The 22782-nt window shown below is 34.3% G+C and overlaps 2 protein-coding genes and 1 pseudogene across 11 annotated transcripts; all 3 read right to left on the bottom strand.

Moving 5' to 3' along the window:
* Nucleotides 1–10481: 10481 nt before the first annotated feature.
* Nucleotides 10482–12251, bottom strand: LOC110934138 (annotated as a pseudogene).
* Nucleotides 12252–12817: 566 nt separating this feature from the next.
* LOC110935244 lies at nt 12818–17187 on the bottom strand. Its single transcript, XM_022177327.2, has 7 exons — nt 17058–17187; nt 16834–16932; nt 16545–16714; nt 15827–16280; nt 15300–15732; nt 14254–15198; nt 12818–14170 (listed from the first exon to the last, which is right to left on the bottom strand). Exons 6-7 carry the CDS (start codon nt 14648–14650, stop codon nt 13191–13193), a joined length of 1377 nt encoding a protein of 458 aa, XP_022033019.1. The 5' UTR covers nt 14651–15198; nt 15300–15732; nt 15827–16280; nt 16545–16714; nt 16834–16932; nt 17058–17187; the 3' UTR covers nt 12818–13190.
* A 449-nt stretch (nt 17188–17636) lies between these two features.
* On the bottom strand, nt 17637–21932 carry LOC110937800. Of its 10 annotated transcripts, none has more exons than XM_022180256.2 (8): nt 21630–21898; nt 21344–21472; nt 20943–21140; nt 20759–20841; nt 20381–20663; nt 19222–19395; nt 18458–18523; nt 17637–18064 (listed from the first exon to the last, which is right to left on the bottom strand). In XM_022180256.2, exons 5-8 carry the CDS (start codon nt 20393–20395, stop codon nt 17810–17812), a joined length of 510 nt encoding a protein of 169 aa, XP_022035948.1. In that variant the 5' UTR covers nt 20396–20663; nt 20759–20841; nt 20943–21140; nt 21344–21472; nt 21630–21898; the 3' UTR covers nt 17637–17809. The 10 variants fall into 10 exon arrangements, with proteins under 10 accessions (XP_022035948.1, XP_035844644.1, XP_022035946.1 ...); XM_035988751.1 differs by having other exon boundaries at nt 20943–21110; XM_022180254.2 differs by having other exon boundaries at nt 20381–20841; nt 21630–21926.
* Between the last annotated feature and the right edge of the window lie 850 nt (nt 21933–22782).

The following is a 22782-nucleotide window of genomic DNA, read 5'->3' as shown; positions in this document are numbered from 1 at the left end:
ATGTTTTACTTTTGGTCTTTTTGGTGGCAGGTGTTGGTTTCAAAGCAGTGGGTGTGCTACTTTGATCACCTGGAGCAGTGGGCTCAGCAGTGGTTGCTTGAGGATCAGTAGCAGTTTCTAAAACCTGCTCAGCCTCCTTTGTTTTTAATTTTATTGGTGCCATCATTCTCGAAAATGTTTCAATTGTTAAACAGTTTATTTTGAATGAGACACCTTGTTTGGGCAATTCTGCATCTTTCTCAACAAATTTTTGTTCAAAATATTAGCTTAGAAATCTTGGAAAGAGCAGAAATGCTTTATTATCAACGTTCTTTACCAAATCATCAAATATTTCCTGGGAGTAGTTATAGTTTTTATCATTTAAAATTGCATACCCCAGGCATTGGATTTTCGTTGGTATCTCATTAAAAGACGTTGTTTTATTAGAAACACACATGAGCAGTGTGTGGAATAAAAATCTGGGTGCAGAAGGGAAGTAACCCTTTTGTAAGGTATCCCTATTTGGTTGTTCTGCATAGCCCCTGTTCATGAAATCCTTTACCAACTCGTCTTTTGTAAATGAGGTTTTTCCATTTAAATCATCGAGTTTAAAGGTTTCAGAGATGGATTTTGGTGATATGTTTACCTTCTTACCCTGTATCGAGGAGTTGATGGCGGCGATGATATCTCCTTGTTTTTCAAGGGTGGCATTTTTCCAGAACTCTCTCTGGGTATCAAGGTAAATAGGAGCGTCTGTTGTTATCAAAGTTTTGTACTTTGATGCAGAAATGATGTCAAGGATGGAGTCGAAAGTTTGGTTATCGGTAGGTTTTGTGAGTATACCTACATAGTTGTGTGGAGCTTTGTAGCGAATCTCCGGTGTTTCAGCGGCCATTTGAGTGGCATCTGCTGTTGTGGAGGAAGATGATGGTTTTGATTTTGATTTCGATTTTGGTTTCGTCATTTTGGATAAAGAAGATCGAAGAAGTTTTTGGAGTTATGAGAGGGAAACTGCTATGAGAAGAGAACTTTTGGAATTCAATTCGACAGTAAAACCCTGTTTGGATTTAATCAGGGTTTTATTTAGGGAAAAAGTGATTGCTGATGTGGCAGCGGTTATTTTGATCTGAAGGCTAAAAACTGACCACGTGTCAAACATTTGATGGAATGGTAAATAATGGAGGACAGTTGTTTTGACAACTACTGATGGATCAAGTATCAGTAGTTACAACGGTAATAAAATGAAACAGTGGATGTAACAGTGGACGGTACAAAGATTTTAAACATCAGTGTTTTGGAGAACAGAGGTTGACACTTTAGCAGTGGTCAGACTTTAGAGAGCAGATGTTAAGGCACAACAGCACTTTAGAAACAACAGTGGTAGAAGATAAAATTGGTTCAACAATTGATAGTGCAGCAGTATTTCAACTTTTGACAAACAATGTTAGCATCTGCTTGTTCAGATGTAGAACTTGATTTTGCTTTGTGAAGGCACAGTATCTTATCTAACATCTGTTGAGCATTTGAGATGCTATTCTTAACAAAATACATTTTAGATGTAAATTATCAAGATTAAATTGCCAGCAGTTATCTACATGGAATTTTGTTCAAGAATTTGCCAAATGTCTATTATCTTAGACAGTGGTTTAGCATTCCAGATGATGAAGACATTTCTACCTGAGCTGCTCATTTTGTGTCTAATTACTTGAACTAGAGCAAGAGTATCTCAGTAGTCTAAATCAATTTGCAATCAATTTTTTGATCTGTGAAAACCAAACTTGAGCTTATCATGATCTTGATATGTGTGTCATTTCCTTTTGATCAGTTTTAGGGATAGTAATTATACACAAAAATAAGGTAATTACATCCAGACCAGAGATGAACTTTTACTAAAAAAAATGAGTGAAAGATCATAATATATTTTATCTGGTTTTTATATTAGAGGAAAACACCTTAACAAAAATCAAAGGAAGTTTTGAAAATAATCAAAAGGATCCGACAATTTTCCAGTAAATTCATGATCATATTATTCTCAAGTTATTTTGACCATTGTTTGGGTCATTTTCTTGTCAATTGATTGTAAATTCCTTTTAAGCACCATCACTGTAGATGCTATTGTTACCAGAACAATTTCTGTATTGATGAATGCACACAGTTGCAAAATGACCACTGATGACCTGACTAGAACTTCAAGAGTGTTTTGTGCTTATACTCTTTTGCTTTTGAATTCAAAAGTTTTTGAGATAGCTACACTTTGAGATTTGTTCTTTTTCCTTTTCCCTTTTTACCCTTTTTATTCATATGTTCAGAAATATTCACTAGGAGATTATATTTTGAACATACTTTGTCCATAATCACTTTGAAGCAATGTTTTGAGAGATCTGACCATATTTGATCATGTTTTATTACAGATCTCACATTTACCTATGATTAGGACAGTTTTGACACCTTATTTTCTCAATGTGTTTTGGACAAAGTTGATTTGATCCTTTTGAAGGTACTTAACTTGCCTTTAAGCACATGAGAGATTTTGCCTAAAGTTTTATTTCCCCCTTTTCTATGTCAGCAGTATTCTAGTATTTTGGATGAACACAAGTTCTGCTGAACTGAGGTACATACTTTAGTGTTTATGGAAAAACATCACAAATATCGAAAGAACAATTGAAATCAATTTTGAGAACATCGAACGATCCCATAATTTATCAGATATTTTACAGATCTGAAAACTATGAGTGATATATGCATGAAAACACTTGTTGTGTGAGATTTGTGTGTCATATGACATCTTGGTTGATTTACAGAGTTTTTGAATAACCATTTTGACCATGATTCACTCGTTACTCTGTTTTTCAACTGAATACAACCAATCCTTTAGTATCAATAACTTTTGAGCTGAACTGTTATGTCAAATTGATTGTTAGATCGAATTTGACTGTCCAGGCTCTGATACCAATTGTTAGGATCTGGGGCCATCATGATAGTGTTTGTTTGCATAAAACGATTAATCAGAACATATGAAATGATATAAGTGCAGCGGAAATTTGTAGCAAACTTTGTAAACACAATCAAAGGAAGGTATAGATTGATAAACAATTGCTTTTCAATTTCGTCCTTGTGTTTTGTTCACCTTTACTATTTCAGACAAATTTTTAAAAAATGCACGGCATATTGGAAACATGCCACTTAAGTCCAATAATTAAAACCCAGTTAAGTCAGACAAATCAAATGAAAGGTATTATTTTCAATTCATATTAAGGGCAATTTAAGTAGGGTCTTATTATTTTATTATTGAGACACTCTTTCTCTTGTTTTAACACTATTAACACGACCCGTATAGAGCTACACGGGTTGTATAACCTTTTCAATTTATTACAAAATTGATGCGTGTCATATCTTGTCTAACGTGTTGGACCTATACGCCTCGTATAGGTCTATATTGTTCGTATAGATCTCTTCATATAAGCCTCGTATGGGCCTTTATACTCCTCGTATTGTATCATAAATCTTTATATTTATATATGCAAGTGAAAATCCGTCGAATTGGGTATGGATTAAATTTTTAATGTTTTTTTTTCCTTTGTTTTTTTGACATGGTGTATAGGAGAGTGGCGTCTCTATCTTTGGAAGGATGCTCACTACTTACAATGGACGATTTTTTAACCTGTAGTTCATTCTTGGAAAGAAGTTAAAAGACTTAAAGTAGTTGCGTGTAACAACATGAAGGACAGTGCGATGTCACATGAATTAGCGGCGCTTTTTTCTCTTCTTAAAGAGTTAAAATGGCGCCCGGATTCAAAGTCTATTTTGTCATAAGGTATTGAGGGTACTGGAGTATGGAAGAGAGGTGGAAGAAGCTTCAAGATCTGATCTTTTATTTTTTCTTTTTCGGTTTTTAACAGGACACAACAAAGAGTATGCTTGTTCCACAGTAGCAGTAGCTGTGTTAGGATTTAGAGAACAAGTGTGTTACAAGTCACCATACCTTATCTTGTTTTGTTACTTTTTCTTCCACATTTAGTTAAAATCTTGACAACTCATTTTTGTCATGGGTGAAACTTTACTGGTTCGCACTTAGATCCAATACTTGTTTACACCCAACAAATCACTACAGCCGACAAAAGGTCTACAAACTTGTAGAGGAAGAAATAATTTGTTGAAAAGAATATGTTGCTAAAGAATGAATCATTTACTACATGAAGTTCGTGAGCACAATATAACACTTCATAGTTCAAATTCTAGCAAAATTACATGTTTAATAACTATTTCTTATTGTCTATTTTAGGGTGATGTTAGTATTTATGATTTTAATGAACTAAACTATTGTTAAAAGTTTCTTATCATGGTTAAGGTCTCTTCGACCTTCAAATAAATAACTTCTGTAGTGACCTAAAACTATGTAACAATATTGAACAATAATTTATGTAAAACGAGCAAGGAAAGCTACTAGCATTACAAACAAAAGGAAAACAAGCAACACCAACCATGAACTGTTAGGATCTGGGGCCATCATGATAGTGTTTGTTTGCATAAAACGATTAATCAGAACATATGAAATGATATAAGTGCAGCGGAAATTTGTAGCAAACTTTGTAAACACAATCAAAGGAAGGTATAGATTGATAAACAATTGCTTTTCATTGAGTCAAAAGATTTACATAAAAGCAAAAGATTACAATGCAAGCTTACAATCTAAAGTCCCCCTCAGCCTGATACACCAGAGTTGGTTGCACAAGATGAAAGGATGAATTGAGGAGAAGAACTCACTCAAAACGATCAAATATAACAGTACAGAATACTGTCATATTTATAGGCAAACCAAACTACTGATGAACTTCAGCTGACGTCACCATGATAGTGACATCTAACGACCTAACAAACTATAAACACTGTTCTATACAAACTACTGACATGTAACATCTGATAAGTAATAAAATGTAAAGCTAAGGAAAACTACTGCTTCACGTTCCACTGTTGTAGTCTGAGCACAGATGTTGAATCTTTAGTGCATTCTTTAAAGGTGATCAGTCTTTGAGAGAGCAGTGCTTGAGTCTTCAGCAGTACTTAGGAAACAGCAGTAGATAGAGCATCAGTGTTTGTCTTCAGCAGTCGTTGGATAATCATCAGAGTTTGGTTTACCAGTTGTTGTAGTTGAGCAGCACTCAAGATCCATCAGCTGTTAGATAACCACTGTCAAGGGGAGAGTTTAGAGTAAACTTCTGCTTATTGTGAATCCATTGTTGTGATCAGGTTTTGGCTTTACATTATCTGTTCCTCTGATAGGGCTCAATCCCAACATGAACAAAATAAACAAACCCATTACAAAGAAAGCACCAACTTTGCTAATGTATTAATATTGTTTGTAAACAATAACTATTATCGAGAACTAAGTCTACTTTAAACAAAATAAACATCAGTTAAAAGAAATCAACCTCCTCAAATACTTGGTACATAAGCCTCTTCCAAAAAGTCACTCCCGATCCATGCAGTTCCTTTAAATCCCCAATCGGCCCATGAGTTTCTCAACTGTACATTCACGGGTGTAGGATTCACAGATGCAATATAGATTCCTGTGATTAGCACATAATGATCAGGGGGATAATTCTTTTTCAGTCGAGGCTCTTTTCTAATAAACGGTTTCTCCGGAGTTGTATCCGCCGCCTTAGTACTTGTAAGTCCGTGCATGTTGCATGCCCCTAGCATCGAGTATTGTGGCCCACCTTCAGGAAAATTACTTATAAGGGCTTTGAGGATTGTTTCCTTTGTATGATACATTAGTTAAAAGAAATCAACCTCCTCAAATACTTGGTAGATAAGCCTCTTCGAAAAAGTCACTCTCGACCCATGCAGTTCCTTTAAATCCCTAATCGCCCCACAAGTTTCTCAACTGTACATTCATGCGTGTAGGATTCACAGATGCAACATAGATTCCCGTGATGAGCACGAAATGCTCATGGGGATAATTCTTTTTCAGTCGAGGCTCTTTTCTAATAAACGGTTTCTCCGGAGTTGTATCCGCCGCCTTAGCACTTGTAAGTCCATGCATGTTGCATGCCCCTAGCATCAGGTATTGTGGCCCACCTTCACGAAAATTACTTATAAGGGCTTTCAAGATTGTTTCCTTTGTACGATGTATCGCCAAATCTTTGATCAAGTATGGTTTGTCGGACTTGGCTAATGATTCAGGTTTTTTCGTGCGGAGATAAAGGAATGGTTGAGCTTCAATATCATATAGTCCATACTCGCTTTCGGTAAGAAAGACTCTAAGTCTATCTACATATTGACAACCAAGATTAAGCAAAGTTTGAGGTGATAAAATCAGACTTTTGCACTCTTCTGGTCCATGCATACGATAAAGAATGGTCACCATTTGTGCCGCTGCATAACACATACAGTAAGGTGTGCCAAGCTGGTCCCATACTTCTTTAAAGTAGTTGCCAACCGTGCAAGTATACCTGGGTACCCTGTAAAATTAAATACTGTTAGCATCTGAGCCTTGATCTCATCCAGTTTCAGAAACTTGGAATCGTACTCTCCTTATTTGCGAATCATTCAAACATCAAGAATGAAACAGAACGTCAAAGGATATATTTGATTATTAATTTATTATTAAAATCACCCAGAAGAACAAAGAACATCATTAAGTTTGATCAAACAAAATTTAAGAACCCATGTTCTCGAAAAAACAAAAAAACTATATACAAGAGTGATAAAGAAAGAGAAATTAAACAAAGGATATTTGATTAGTTTCAACCAATATTCAAGGATGAAAAACAACAATCTAAGGGTATTTGAGTGTGCCAAAATGTTATGGTATTTTTGTGATGCAAGGAAATGAAGTATGAGAGAAGGCAAAACCCATGTATCTAACCACTTAATGGAAATGTTGTATGTAACTAATAAAACAAAATAGGGGAAAGTGAATACGGTGCTCTTAGACACCTAATCTTACAAGCAAAACCAATAAAAACTACATCGTTTTCATTAAAATTTCCTTAAACCTACTTAAAATCACTTTCTATATTGACATAAAGATTTAAAAATTCAAATCCCTTCTATATTGACATAAAGATTTAAAATTTCAAATCCCTTCAATGTTGTTTGTCTTCCAACAAGTTGTCGATATACCGCGCGTTGCGGAAGGATGTTGATTATGAATGTTTTTATTATCATTATAAGAGATGTGAAAACTCTTGCATAAACTAAAGACTTTTCAAAATTTATATAGTGATACTTAATCAACACCCTAAACGTACGTGTTATCGTCAACTCGTCAACACCCTAAACATATAAATCCCATTTACCAATCTTGTTGGTCAGTTCTACCTTTATCGATAAGTAATTATATCCACGATTTATAAAACAAAAATATGCTTGTCACCATATTTTGATCTTACATAATATTCATTAATGTCACCATATCTACTTTGTTTGGCAAGAACGGAATGATAGAATGTTTAATAATAGACAAAGGTTTGTTTTGGTGTTGTGCCAGCGGATTCAAAATACTACTAGGTGCAGGTTATTAAGCCTATCGTTAAGTGCAGGAAACTTGAATTCCTATATCTAAAAACTTGAAAAAATTAGGTAAAATGTCGAACACATTCGGAACCCAATCCAAACCGTTCAACCGACCTAGAAACTCTATGTCCGGTTTTATGAATGTGGAGGATCTAAAAACAACGAAACAACTAGAATAAATTACTTCGCTACTTGTCTTTCATTTTAAGTAAACCAAATGAAACACCGCACATGTTAAGGGGCAGAATTTTGTGTTTAGCAGGGTAGGGTTTGCTATTTAGAAAGGGGTAGCGGCGCAGCTTGTTGCTCGTCTACCTACCATTAGTTTGTAATCATAATTTGAGATACATAATGCTGCAATCAAACTTGAAGTGAAATTTTGTCATAAAAAAAAAAAGAAAACAAAAGAAAAAAAAAAGAAAAGTAAACCAAATCATAATAACCACTTAAAAAGTAAAAAACTAATTGTGTTTACCTTTTTATGAAAGTAGTATAGTCCACTTGTACCACATATTAGTGTCTTAAAAAGTTGTATGCCTTTCGCTGCAGAGTGCAACTCCATATCATTGTAGAGTGGAGCTCCATACTGAAATCATTAAGAACAACGGAATTTAGGTTACACAACTTTAAGCATTCAACTAATAATATTGTGAAACAACAACTGTAAGTCTATTAAATTTATATAATCAATAAAATTGGAGGTAATCATCTGCTGAAAAAAACTTTGTCGTCGATGCAACTGACGGTGGATAGAAATGGACGGCAGAATATGTGGGGCGTCGGCTGCGAAATGAGAGAGCGATTTAGGGTTTTGTTTTGATAAAAAAAATCGTAACAACGGGTACTCAGATATTTAACTTGTTTATAAATGAAAAGTAACATTAGAAATCGAAAAAAAAAAAACTATAGAGAAGGAGAGGTTTAGGTTGGATTGATGTGGGAAGTTGGGAAGTGTTAAATATAATTTACGAAGGAGCAGCAAATCTGGGATATCCATGGATTGTCACTATCGTTGTACCATGTACCAGGGCTAAAGAGGACAGGGATCACAGGTAAAATAAGGTGGACTCAGTCAACAAAGGAAGATTGGTCAAAGCTAAAACTCAACCAACCAATCAAAAATCATTTCTTTTTGTTTTCCTTTTCTCTTTTATCATCTATTTATTTTTTTATTTCTTTGGCATTATTTTGATTACCTCCTTCACAAACTTAGCAATTAGGGTGTTATTATCGAGACACCCTTTCTCTTATTTTCACACCCTTACCACGACTCGTATTGAGCTAGACGTGTCAGTATAACTTTTTTAATGTATAACAAAAACTGATGCGTGTCAGATCTTGTCTAGCGTGTTGGACCTATATGCCTCGTATAGGTCTGTCTATATTGTTCGTATAGGTCCCTTCGTATAAACCTCGTATGGCCTTTATACTCCTTGTATAGGGCTATACTAGCATATAGACCTCTATACTCCACGTATAGGCTTATATAGAGTATAAATTGTTGATTTAGTGGCTACATCCCGTAATTATAGATATAAGGTTGACGACAATTAGATCACTCAGACCATTTAATGCGGATACATCCCCTACACCACACACACTAGCAACAAACTCAAGATTCTAAACAAAGTATCACATTAAAAGCATACAAAAATGAAAATCTGTTAGAAAAATAACCACTGCTTGAAAACCACTGATAAGAAACCACTGATTAGAAACCACTGATGAGAACAGCGGTTAGAGAAGATTGCAAATAGAAGTATAAAAGAAACAGTAAACGATTTAACCGGGCTTGTGTTTGACACAATTCCCTTAAACAGATTCGCCGTCTGTTCCCAGGGTACGCCGGTTCGAAACAGCACCGAGCGCTGCCGGACTTGAACACTTGCCTGAAAATAAACCGGAGAATGCTGCAGAGAGATCGAGAGAAGAGATTGTATTTCGGTGTGTCTCACTGTGTTGGTCTGCATTGGGTTTTATAGGCACAGATCATAACTGATTCTGGCCTCATCATTGCAGAGAATTAAAGCTAGTCGGTTTCAAAACTTATGCCTCATCATTGCAGAGAATTAACTCACATAATGGCTCAGCGGTTTCGAAACTGAATAGTATAATGGTTCTCATTAAAACTGAAAATCATTTCAGTTAAAGACCCATTAAGACCAACTGTTTTAAAGACTAATTAATAAAAATAATTAGTCTCTCGCGAGCCCGGGTTTTCGGAGCTGCATTCGTGTCCGCAGGATGTGCGGGCGTACACGAGTTCAACTAAATCCGGTTCCATTTTTGCACCCCCCCTGCGTGCGCGCGGGTAGGACTTGTGGTAAAACATGTCATAAGACTTCAAAGGCTTCATTAAGGTTTCTCCTTATATATAGCCTATCTTTTCACTCCCACACCGATGTGGGACAAAGTGAATTACCAACTTGAGACTTTCATTCACACTAAACTTCCAACAAAATCTACATACAAAAATGAAGCAAAACAGTATCATAGCAAAAGAATGCAAGCATAAATCCTCACATGTTGGTTCCCATTCACCCATGTATTTTCCATCTACTTAGCCATTTCCTTTGCAGTTAGTTATCTAAGTAGTAGCTTAGAGTATTTATCGAATGAAATATTATGAATCAAGTTTCACTTATCTCTCTATTTTCTTATGATTTGGTTCATATCAGAAACCTCACGCAAACGTTTTTCCTCCTAGCCTGAACATAAACCTTACTTTTGGCCAAAGGGAAACAAAAACAGAAGCATTTAACGCAAACATAATAAACCTTTATAAAATAAATCTAATGTTCTCAGCCTTAACTAAAGCAATCAACTATTAGTACCCAAACTGAGAAAAATCGACTGCAGATATAAAAAATCACAATGATGTTACCGACAGCATCAGCAACTGTTAAGAATCAGCTGATCTCTCTTAAGTGTTAAGAATTCCTTATCGACAGAGATGGGGAGTGGGTATATCATCATATATAATATACTAGGTTATTACCCGTGTGTCACACGGATTGAACGGTAAAAAAAGAAAACACATATAACTTTATATTCAAAACAGTTTAAATAAAATAAATGCAAAAGTTTCCTTAACAAATGATAAATGAACAAAAAAGACTACAAATTTCCAAAAATTTCTTTGTATACAACATTTGTGGTCTTATTTGTAGCATGGCCATCTTTATCTGTTATGTTATCAGCATCTTTAAACCGGCTCTACTTTTAACCCTTGATAGTGCCACATAAAGTTGACCATGTGAGAAAACAGGATCTTTGAGATACAATCCAACCTTGGATAATGATTGTCCCTGACTTTTGTTAATAGTCATTGCAAAACAAACAGCAACCGGAAACTGTCTTCTTTTGAACTTGAAAGGAATTTTCTTATCAGATGGTGACAGATTAAGGCGAGGGATGAAAGTTCTTGTACCAATATTAGCACCAGATATAATCTCAGCTTCAATCACCCTATTACCAAGATAAAGTACTCGTAGTCTTGTACCATTACACAAACCATTCTTTTGGTCAATATTTCGAAGTAGCATTATTGGAACACCCACCTTCAAAACTAATTGATGATTAGGTACACCTGAAAGTTTAAGTCCATTCAAAACATCCGGTGAGTAGAGCTTTTCATCAAAAGTTTCGTTTACATGATCTGACTGACAAATTGAATCTGAACTTAAGTACTCCTTTTCATCGCCAGGAAACAAAGACATCAAGCGATCATTGATAGATTGAACAACCTCATTTGTAGGTGCTAAAATGGCTCTATCGTCAAAATAGTTAGGGTCATGGAATCTATCAAGAATGGAAGGATAGACAAAGTTAATTAAATCAATAATAGGATCAGAAGAATCACCAATTAAAAGATCTTCAGGTATATCAATAGTTGATTCACCATCATTTGCTTCACCAACTTTTCCTTCTCCGATGTCTAATAACCAGTTTGAAAAAGCAGTAGTTTCCTTGATGTTTGTAGAGTCGATCCCTAAAGATAACCTCATGTTCTTTGTCAACCTTAAGACTTTGACGTTTGACCAAATATAAGAAGAACATAATGACGCATTAACAATGTCATGCCTGCTTCCATTTTGTACCACAGGAAGAATCTGCCTAAAGTCTCCACCAAAAACAACGACCTTACCTCCAAACATGATGTTTGAGCTGCTATGATTGCCAGAGATCAAAATGTCATTCATTGTTCTATTTAGGGCTTCAAAGGCATGTTTGTGAGTCATTGGAGCTTCGTCCCAAATAATCAAGGAGGCTTTTTTTAGTAGCTCTGCAGCATCACTATTTGGCTTAATAAAACACATAGAGTCTTCGGTTAGATTTAAAGGAATAGAGAAACGGGAATGTGCGGTCCTGCCTCCGGTTAGTAACAAAGATGCAATTCCACTCGAAGCTACATTTAAAACAATTTCTCCTTTAGATCTGAGTACTGTTGATAATGTCTTCCACAAATAAGTTTTTCCAGTACCACCGTAACCATATACAAAAAACACACCTCCTTTATTTCGTGTAACAGATGTCATAATATTATCATAGACATGTCTTTGCTCATCTGTTAACGCACTAATGAGAGTAACAACATCGGTCTTCAGATTATCGATATCATAAGATAGCTCTTCGGTAATCAATCGATTGTTGCAATTTGAAACAAAATCAGAATCAGGAAATGGCATTGCTGGAAACTTTTTCAAAGTTGAGTTATTACGAAGTAATATTCTCTCAATTTCAAATAGTGTAAGGTTCTTGATTTGATTGTCAGTAAGTGATAACTCTACAACAGACAAATGTGGATTATAATAAAGTCAGCTCGGAAATTGCATAATAAGAATTTAAAACATAAAGAAAAATCTATATGCTCATTAGCAGGTTTCATCAAATCCTTAACAAATGTAAATGGAAATCTTATTAACTTAAGACAATTTAATAAATATTTAATAAATCCTTAACAAATGTAAACGGAAATCAATATTAGCAACAATAAGAAAAAGTTAAACTGAAAACAAATATGCCTAAGTGCACAGTCAATTTTCAAACACGCAACAATGTAAGGAAAGACCTACAAAGTGTTTACCTACAATTTAATGTTATATTTCTCATCCATAGAAAAATAAAGCATATGGATAAATGTTGAGATTATGGATATCCTATGGGTCAAATTAGTGAAAACATAGATTAATCATTATACGCAAGACATAGATTGAATGCCAATTTAGTATATATATCGGGTACATTTGATTTGGGTCAACTAAGTAAAAAAAATACATTGGTCATTAAAAGGTTATTACATACTCATGAACATATGCGATTTGTAATTGCATTTATTGCAACTCATGGATTGTTTTTACAAATAGAACATGTTACAATTATATAACGTAATGTCAATGCAAATCTTGTTTTTTAATGATGTAAGTACTAAAACTGTAAAAATAAATTATAGTACCTGGACTTTTTAGTAGCATTTGTTGTTTGTAGAGAATGTCGTCAGATAGGAACTGCCATGTTTTTTGCCAAACAAATTCAGGTCTAGATAAAGTCTCATTAAGCAACATTGTCGAAAACAAAGACCGTAGAAAATACCCAGATCCTGAGTGACTTGCCTCTTGAATAGCCTCAATATATTCAGTGTCATCCTCCAAAAGACCTCGTTTGTAACATGCTTCCCTAAAAGTTTTGCATATCTATTTATTGACTGTCAAAATCTCAACAAATGATCTTGGGCCTTTAACTTTATTCAAAAGAATCCTTAAAAAGTATGCTTCACCAAGAGCGGGTGACACAGCATGAATTCTACCAATAGAGAAGCCTCTTTCCCTTCGTTCCCAACTTTTTCTTTCAAGCTTCCATACAAATTTTGTTGGAAATTCAACGTATGTTAGATGTTGTGCTTCTGGATATGTTGCATTAGCTTCCATCCACTTTAAAAACATAGTAGAAGCAACTGAAGGTTTGCTTAAAACGTCGTCTATATCTTCTTCAGCACCATAAACAACGTTTTGTTGTCCTGGAAGATGGAAAGGTAGCCTGATAACAGACGGAGTCCGATAATGAACATCATAAGAAAAGATACGCCAAGACGCTTCGCATGCAGATACATATCTACAATCGTAATATTCTTTAATCTCATCAGTATCCTCATTAAGGGGATCGTCGTTGTTGCCTTGTTTCAACAAAAGGGTAGCTCTGTCTGGACCTTTGTTTATGTATTTAAACAAATATTTGATAGAACCAGCCTGGTTGCACCATTCGACATTTATATGTGCTTGATATCGTTTAAGCAAGGTTTTGTTATATGGAACCACATTCCTATTGTCCATTCTAACATCATATTTGTAAATTTCTTTACCAGAATCTCGCCTTCTGTACATTGGAAAACCATTACCGTCAATTGAGGTATGCTCCAAAAATTTCTTAGGAAACTTTTTTGAACACTTTCCATCTATCATGCATGGAGAATTGAAATTATCAGCACCGCAAGGTCCATGCATCATGTGTTCCTTTACAAGCAAATACAATTCTGGATCTTCGATTTCATCAGGAATCTCAGCACAAATCACGGGATCGATCTTATCAACTGTAGGAACATTGTCATCAGGGTGCATAAACAAACACACGTGAGCGTGGGGAAGTCCACACTTTTGAAACTCTACAGTGTAAACAACTACAAAAAAATAAACAACAGTCATATAGAATTGTTGTAAACAGTAAAATATCTACAAAAAGTACACAACGTAAGTTACTTACCGGCTAGAACTTTTCCAAGAATGGATTTGTCCTTCAAATCTTTAACAAAAGCATCAAGTTTAATTTTAAACAATCGGCATAATATGTCTGGCCTATCCTCGGCCTTTAAGGTGGTGTCTTTAAGAAATCTCTTGACTTCAGGCCATTTGGGATTACAGGTAATGGTTATAAAAAAATCTGGGTACCCAAACCACTTACATAGTGACATCGCGTCTAGATAGTTTTGCATCATGTATCTAGCTCCACCAGTAAAAGATGAGGGCAATATCACAGGTGTACCAACGTTTGAGCCGTTTAAACCTCCACCGTTTTTTACATTCTTTAGATTCTCGAACGTTTCACAACGTAGGTTTTTTTGGTGGCCACGTATGAAGAACAACCTTTCACTTTCGATCATTGTGTAAGCATCCACTAAGAACTGTTGGAATAGCCTTCTTGAATTATGAATAAGTGAAAAACATCCTTCCCTGTCTTGAATTCTGTATGAAAAAAAACTCCCTCATTGTACACAAGTTACGCTTCTTGGGTTTCTTTTTGTCAGGAGGCAACTCTCGATGTGGGATATCAACGCGATAACCATCATCTCCAAAAGGAAAAAGCAAAGGATACTGAAGAGGAAGATAAGACGGATGCAGTTCACTAATACGTATAAGATTGCCTGTTTGTGTGTGAACAATAATATCACGTCTGTCTACACAATCGGTAATGTCTCCGACAATTAATGCTGCTACTTCAGAACATGACGGAATGTTGTATGTCCTCCCGTCTTTATCTCTTTTACCAATAAGCTGTAACTTAAGATTCACATGAGGGTCTTCCTGAAAACAATTTTTAGCCATCCTGTAAATCTTGACAAAAGGATTTTCTAAATCCAGCATGTCTTTAATTTGTTGTATAAGCTCCACATCAATGGCTTCATCAACTTGAGATTTATTTGAAGTAACACTGTATAATAATAGAAGAACTATAAGTTATGATTGTTGAATGATTAAAATAAGGTCGTGAAATAAACTAATAAATAAATAAAAATGAGTTTGTCAGCATACCCGAAAACATTCTGTCTATTTGATATTTCATTATCAGTATCATAGATGTAAAGTTGAGAGAACTTTGGCTTAGAACCATCTTGAGGAAGCAAACTTCCCATTAAATGACAATTTTGACCACTTATTCTAAAAATGTTTGGGCCCCTTCCTTTATTAATTGATTTATCAATCTTGCCACCCATCGAGGTAAAGGAGAACATTGAATTAAGACGTCGACTGTTCTTTAAGAAGTAATTGCTTTTCTTATCACCACCAACAAATAGCTGTAAATAACTTGTAGGAGGTTGTTTGTACGGAGGAAGCTCAACTTTTCCATAACCGCAACAAAGAGAAAAACATTTTTCATCTTTTTGACCTCTAATAGCTTCAGCTTTCCATAATTTAGCTTTACATATTTGACATACATTATCCTGATCAAGATGATCCAAGTAATCTAGAAAACATAACGGTTAACAATTGACTTAATATTTATATATGTTTGTATAATGATGTATGAAATTTATAAACGCATACTTTTAAATACATACCTTTAGAGATTCCTTTAATTACTTCTTCATCCTATGAGTTCAATTCATCTGTAGGAAATTGAGGAATATCCAAACCAACGGGATTGAACTTCCGCTTAGTGGAGTGCCGGTTGGTCAATAAAGAGTCATTATTGACGGTAGAAATAGAGATGCTTTCAATCAGATTGGAAGTAAACGATGGTGGTGTCGCGATGTTGTTATCAAAAGTAGCATAGACTGAAAATTTGTAAAATCAGTAACTTTGTTTTAATTTAATAATATTTGTAAATAATATAAAATGTGCCGTTAGTGATGCTTGATAATGGAGTTGATTGATTTGTATTAAGCCTCTTATTTTGAATAGTTTTTTGTTGCAATCTAAGAGACGTCCGCTGAAAACTATTCTCTTCATGAGTAGCATTTTTTAATGGTAGATTAGTGTATGTTGATACCTTCTCTTTACCCTTTGTAACACCTGCAACCAAGTATCAAATACACAAATATGAAGATGCTATGCATTGAGCATGTGCAGACAATAGCAACCTTTACACACTTTTGTTTATTTTTTGTAATTATATATATGCAATATATATGATACTAATTGTCAAAATTTAGGTTGATATATATTATTAACATGTTTTGCAAAATTCCGTATGTTATATTTATTAATATTTTTTCTGAATTTCGTAGAGTTATCATTGCTATTTACTAATAATGAAACGTAAGTAAAAGATAATACCATTAGTTATGTCTGATAATGGGCTTGAACGAATTATATTTGACGTGTTGTTAGCAAGTCGTTTTTTTTTTGAAAATCCACAGAAATATGTGGGCCTACATGCTCGTTCTGGTCGACAAAAAATGTAAATTGACTGGAAGATGATAACTTGCGTTTACCCTTTCCAACATCTGCAAGACAATTAGTTATATAATAAGATGCAAGTATATTAATGTAAGTTAGGTTAAATCAATTAATATTATTTGACAATATTAATAAACGTGTTTTGTAGTAATAAAAAAATAGGTACCAATGGAATTCGTAGACGTTGCATTAAATTTCCTGGAATCTAAATGTTGCTTTCTCAAGTTTCTGTTATGCTTAGCTTGAATAGTAAACATGTTTGAATCTGAGAAAATAAAAAGATAGTAACTCGTGATTATTGAATTACAACAGTCATTGATAACAAATACGAAAGTTATGACTTTAATATGCAATGAAAAAAAGAAGTAAAAAACTAAAGTATAAGATTACCGTGTAAAACTTGCGAAACATTAGAAGTAGTCAACTTTGATGCATGTGAAATTTTCTTGTTCTCTAAACATCGTTTTCGATGTTGTCGGTTTTGTCTAGCAGTCACGGCACGAATTCGTTTATAGGAATCTGGGGAACAAAGCAAATATATTGTTTATATGTTCATTGTTTATACGGTTATTATAAAATGTAGGTAAATAAGTGGTTATGTGTGAACAAAACTTAGAAAAAATATAGGATACAAGTATATAGAATATAACCATGTATTGGATAAGTTGATAGAACGTTGATAATCATGTATAAATTTGATAAAAAGGTTGGTCTTTATGGTGAATATATGGAAAATGCTAGATGTTAATTGAATGTGAAATGTTCTTTTAAAAATTGTACTGAAAAGTATTAGATTTTGAGTCGATTATATAACTTATAGTTGTGTGGTTGTTAGAAATGAGTTTTGTAGATGACAAATATCTTTACTATAATTTGTAATATTGACACATTTTTGAAACACAGTTGTTTACTAATAAATGTAAGTAATAAAGATAGTAAGAAACATATTGCATCCATAGACATAACATGTAACACACCAAACGCAATACAAGATTGCTAGTCATTGAAATAACAATAACGATCATAAGTTGTTCAACATTTCAAAAACCAACAGTTAAAATGCCACAAATCCCAAAACCTAAAATAAGTCTTCTGGAAAAAAACACATAAACAAAACAACCACACAACCACACTTGATATAATTATTTTTCCAGCTTGGGAATGAGAAAATCAAACTTGCCATCTTGAACTTGAATAGGCTGGATCGTTGGGCTAGCTTTTGTAGCAGATGCACAATCATTATCTTCAACATCGTACACCTCTTTCAGATTTCGTTTGAGTTCAAGACGAGCATCTTTCTTAGTTTCATTGCTTTCAGAACTAACCGGGCGTTTTCCTATGCTCTTGTCAGCAGCATCATTAGGGGTTTGGTTATCTCCGGTGTACGATACGGTCCCCTGGAATCATAAATTTAGTTTCTCAATAAATACGCCAATTACAACACAAATAAAACCTTTTTCCATCTTATGTAAGGATATCTATAAAAAATTTAAAAGCACATGAAAGACATCAATCTCATGCTAGTATACAAAAATGAAGGCTTATTCTATACAAGTTCTTTATACTGTTTTTCAAATATCGCCCATCCAAAAGAAACCGAGCATCATATCTCAACTATATATATCCACAAAGTAAAGACTAACATTTGAAAATAGGATGCTAAAAGTTTACTTTTGCAATTATTTGTTAAGATTTGTGCTCTAATATGTTCCATAACAGAATTCAATTACTACAAGTATTATCACCAAAATTACATTTCAATTTGATAGGTCTGTAAAATATAGAATTACCTTAAAAGCTGGTGTATCTTCTGAAATGAGGTTGTTAGAAACGCAGTTAAAAGGTGTGTCGGCACCCTATTAAGTTGTTAAAAAAATTTAGACTTTATATATAAATAATACTAAAAATAACATCTTCGCCCCATTAACAACTTCAACATCATGTGTGGGTTGGAACGGGGTGGTTTAAAAATGGTTTTGTTAAGGCACAGTCAAAGACAATATCTTTAACCACTTTAAACATGCCAAAAAGTGAACTCACAAAAGTTAGGGTTTAATGATCTAAACTGGAAAAATAAGCATAAGTAATGGTCTGTGACATTTTAGTAATAAAATCTTACAAAATTTTCGTTTCTAATGTAATCGGTTGACTTCAAAAGTTAACGTGAGCTCTTTTCCTAAATCACTGAGGTATTCTGGATACAATAAGCTAAATGCTAAAAAAGCTTAGCGCTTCATATAAAGTGAATTGTATTACAGGTGGCAAAATATGTAAATTTTGGTATTTGTCAGGTTGGGTTGATCCGAACACTACCTGTCCAAGAATTTAGTTTTATCATAAATAATCAGTGTGTAAAATGTGATTAAACTAATTATAAAATTTCAATAATGGTAACTTTATGAATAAAATGATTTAGGATTTATGAATTACAACTACAGTTTGGCTGAATTTTGTTCCATTTTACTTTAAGCAACTTATTAATTTTACCAGATTGACCACTCATAGGTCAACTGGTCAGAGTCACCACTTGTAAGTTATAGGGTTTAGCACTCACGGTATTTTTTAACTGGGCTCCAGCTCCAAAGCTTGATTTTCCAGCAGGAATACGAAGAACCCTAAGATCACCAATCGGATCTGATAACGGATTCGTTGGCATTTCTTCAGCGGATTCACGAAGAATAGCATTAAACATTGCAACGTCTAGTCTATCCACCAGCTGCTCCATAACCTATAACAAAAATTATAAACGAAAATTTAGTATTATGATAGATCTATATCATTCAAATAGGGCTGCAAATGAACCGAACGTTCAGCGATTTTGTGAACCGTTCGACAGGAAGTTTGTTTGATAAATAAACGAACACGAACAAAAAGTTTCGTTTGTTTAGTTAACTGAACGAACACGAACAGAGATCGCATCTATTCGTTTATGTTCGTGAACGTTCGGTAATATGTACATTTATGTTCGATAATTCATTAGGATTTTTACTTTCTATATTTTTATTTAAATACTTTGAATTTTCACTAATAAAATGCATTTAATAATTGTTAGTGTATAGTATATTACATACCTTTTAATATATGTTTGTTTATCGTTCATTGAATGCTTGTTTGTCTTCGTTTTATTAAAAAATGTAGAGTAGTGTTGTAATAATATTGATTTTGTGATTAAAATTAATGCATTTATTAATTTAAAACAATTTAAGTGACAATAAACCGTTAGTGGGTAGAACAACCCGTTTTGACCCAAACCTACCCGAAGTCTATTTTGATGCATACAACCTTCTATATCGTTTTTATTTAAGGACTCTATTATTATTATACAATAATATTGCATTTGTCACCATAGTTAAGTCATTAATTATTTGTAAACAATCTAAAAAAAGTGTTTGCACATCAGCCACTCGTTTGACCCAAACCTACCTGTTACCCGACCTACTGTTTTATCTCGAATGGTTCAAATGGGTCAAATAAATATATATACCTAAAAGGGAAGAGGGTCAAATGGGTTGAAACTTTAAAACAAAATGGTTTTTTTATCATAATTAATCCAGTAATTATTTATAAAAATGACCCAAGTATGTATCAGTTTTCATTAATACGAAGTCAAACCCATTTCTGCCACATTTAGTGTAAAGTGTCTGGAGCAAATCATTTAATGATTATATGTCGAGAGAGAGAGAGAGAGAGAGAGAGAGAGAGAGAGAACTGACCATCCTAGAAAGCATGGATTTCACAGTTCTCAGGCCATAGACACGTTGAGATGATGGCTTCTGGATTTTGGAATAAAATTATCCGATTTCCGGTAACGATAAGCAACCCCTGCTTGCTTTGATGAGGTTAGCATTAGGCTCTGCGTAAGCTTGGTTATGCCAAAATATGAGCTGCCCTAAACAGTAGTTCTTGTCATATGTGTTGCGGTATTCAGGCAATCCGGGTCCCATTTTCTCTGCAGACTTGGCCCAGGCTAGCGGACTGATGTAACAGGTGGGGATACTACAACATCATACTCGTACAACATGATTTACAAACAAAATGAGAACATGAAGTCAACAAAAAGAAGCCAAACTACAAAAAAGAATCGGACTTACCTAAAAGTTAGATTAAAAGTTAAAAGTTCAGCAAGTATTTCATGTTCTCGTGAAGCACCTGCTTTAATAACAGCAGCCAAAACCTGCACCATTCAAATCAAATTCACCTAAAAGTTAGATTAAAAGTTAAAAGTTCATAAATATATGAAGTGATTACAAAATTCAAAAATAACAGCAATCGTACCAGCATTAGTAGCTTGTTTGTTCCATCAGAAATAGCTGCGAGACCATCATAATGTTCCAGGTCAAAATCATTCAGAGCCGATGTAAGATATTCCCCTGCTGGGGTTGACTTTATCTTGTCTTGACCTTGTTTGACTAACGCAAGAGTTCCGCCAGCCTTCTTTTTCAGCTGAGAAAGGTACAACATCCATTGCACCTTCTTTATTATTGTTGTCAAGTCCAAAAACCAGATAAAGCAAAATAGTATTTAGAATCTAACTATAGAAAGAAAACATATAAAACTGAATTATGGCCATTGTATGATCCGCCAAACTATGAGAATCTAGCAGGGCAAGCGCACAAGACGTTTAAGGTTTCTGAACGTCTAAAATCTAAATGTTTGAATCAAAATAAAAAGCATACCACTAATAAATATGTGCATACGACCCCTCTTATCTTGAATTTTGAAAGCAAATGAACTGCCAGAAGAAAAATCAAACCATAATCGTTATCAAGGCACTCTATTCCATTAGGGTATCATCACAGTTGTAACTGAAAAACAAAAAGCAGAATCAAAATCAAACAAACAAATAGCCATACGAGTAATGAAGTGAGTTGAATTTTTTGTTGAAAAACCCTAATTTCTTTTAACCACAACCATACAAATAGGAAAAAATCGAAAACCTAGAAATTGGCAATGAAAACATACTGTATTACGGATCAAATCGCTGGTATCTTCCGGCGATGGTGAGGGTTAGGGTTAGAGAACGCTGAATCACATCTGCGAGGAGATAGGGTTTGTGAGAGCGATGGTTGGTAGAGAGAGAGAGTGGTATGATGCAAGGGTTGTATTACGGATCAAATCGCTGGTATCTTCCGACGATGGTGAGGGTTAGGGTTAGAGAACGCTGAATCACATCTGCGAGGAGATAGGGTTTGTGAGAGCGATGGTTGGTAGAGAGAGAGACAGTAGTATGATGCAAGGCAGAATAAAAATTTCAAATTAATTTGGGCAGTGGATCCGGGTCAGATACCAAGGACCCAAGCTTTAACCCGATTAAAAGAAAGGTGAAGTGGGCTGTAAGATTGACACATAGGATTGTGTTGATGTGGCTAGTCTAAATCTTTGCCAAGTGTCCATATGGGTTAGTTATTTATTAGAGGAGAGAGATAAGTAGAGGATTGAAGGCAGGGGTAGCAGGGTTAATTAAAGCCAACAGAAATAATAATATTGTATAGACCGTCATGTGTTGGGTTGAGTTGCATATGGGTTTTAACTAAAATTTTAAGGAATAAGGATTTTTAGTGGGTTGTTCATTAACCGTACACAGTTTTATAATTATTTTTTTAATTACATCAAATTTGTTAATATATAGAACTAACATAAATAAATCAAGCCCCTTTTATTATACTCATTTTGGGCCTTTATGAATGGGAAAAAGTACGTCTATATGTCATCTACGTAGCATCACTTTTTTCCCACCTAATAGGCTAAGACCCCAACCACTTGTCCAAACTCAAAACCAAGATTTTACCACAAAACAAAATTATTAATACAAAACCAAATCAGAATTAAGAAAACGTAAAGGAAACCAAATTTATTAAACTTAATAACCAAAATTCAGCAAATTAATTTAGAAATTTTCGAATGTGGAGCCAACACTTTTTTTCTCGAATTGAATATCGAATTTTCGAATTGCTCGAATTGAATTTTCCATATAATTTAGTTTTTTGCTTGAATTTGTATTCGTTTCAAATTCGATTAAGATCAACCAATTCGATTCTAAATCGACTAAAAATTCGAATTCGAATCGAATCCGGATAAATTCATTTTGATTTAAATTCACTTAAAATATGTAATA

Source organism: Helianthus annuus, chromosome 4 (assembly GCF_002127325.2).
Source record: "Helianthus annuus cultivar XRQ/B chromosome 4, HanXRQr2.0-SUNRISE, whole genome shotgun sequence".
Taxonomy (NCBI): domain Eukaryota; kingdom Viridiplantae; phylum Streptophyta; class Magnoliopsida; order Asterales; family Asteraceae; genus Helianthus; species Helianthus annuus.
This window is presented reverse-complemented; position numbering and strand designations above follow the sequence as displayed.

Coding starts and splice junctions, on each gene's coding strand:
- LOC110935244 (XM_022177327.2), bottom strand. CDS start 14,650: ATGATCGAAAGTGAAAGGTTGTTCTTCATACGTGGCCACCAAAAAAAC. Junction 14,171..14,253: donor TCTTGGAAAAGTTCTAGCCG/GTAAGTAACTTA, acceptor ATTTTTTTGTAG/TTGTTTACACTGTAGAGTTT.
- LOC110937800 (XM_022180254.2), bottom strand. Junction 18,524..19,221: donor GAGCCCAGTTAAAAAATACC/GTGAGTGCTAAA, acceptor ACAACTTAATAG/GGTGCCGACACACCTTTTAA. Junction 18,065..18,457: donor AAGATACACCAGCTTTTAAG/GTAATTCTATAT, acceptor TTATGATTCCAG/GGGACCGTATCGTACACCGG.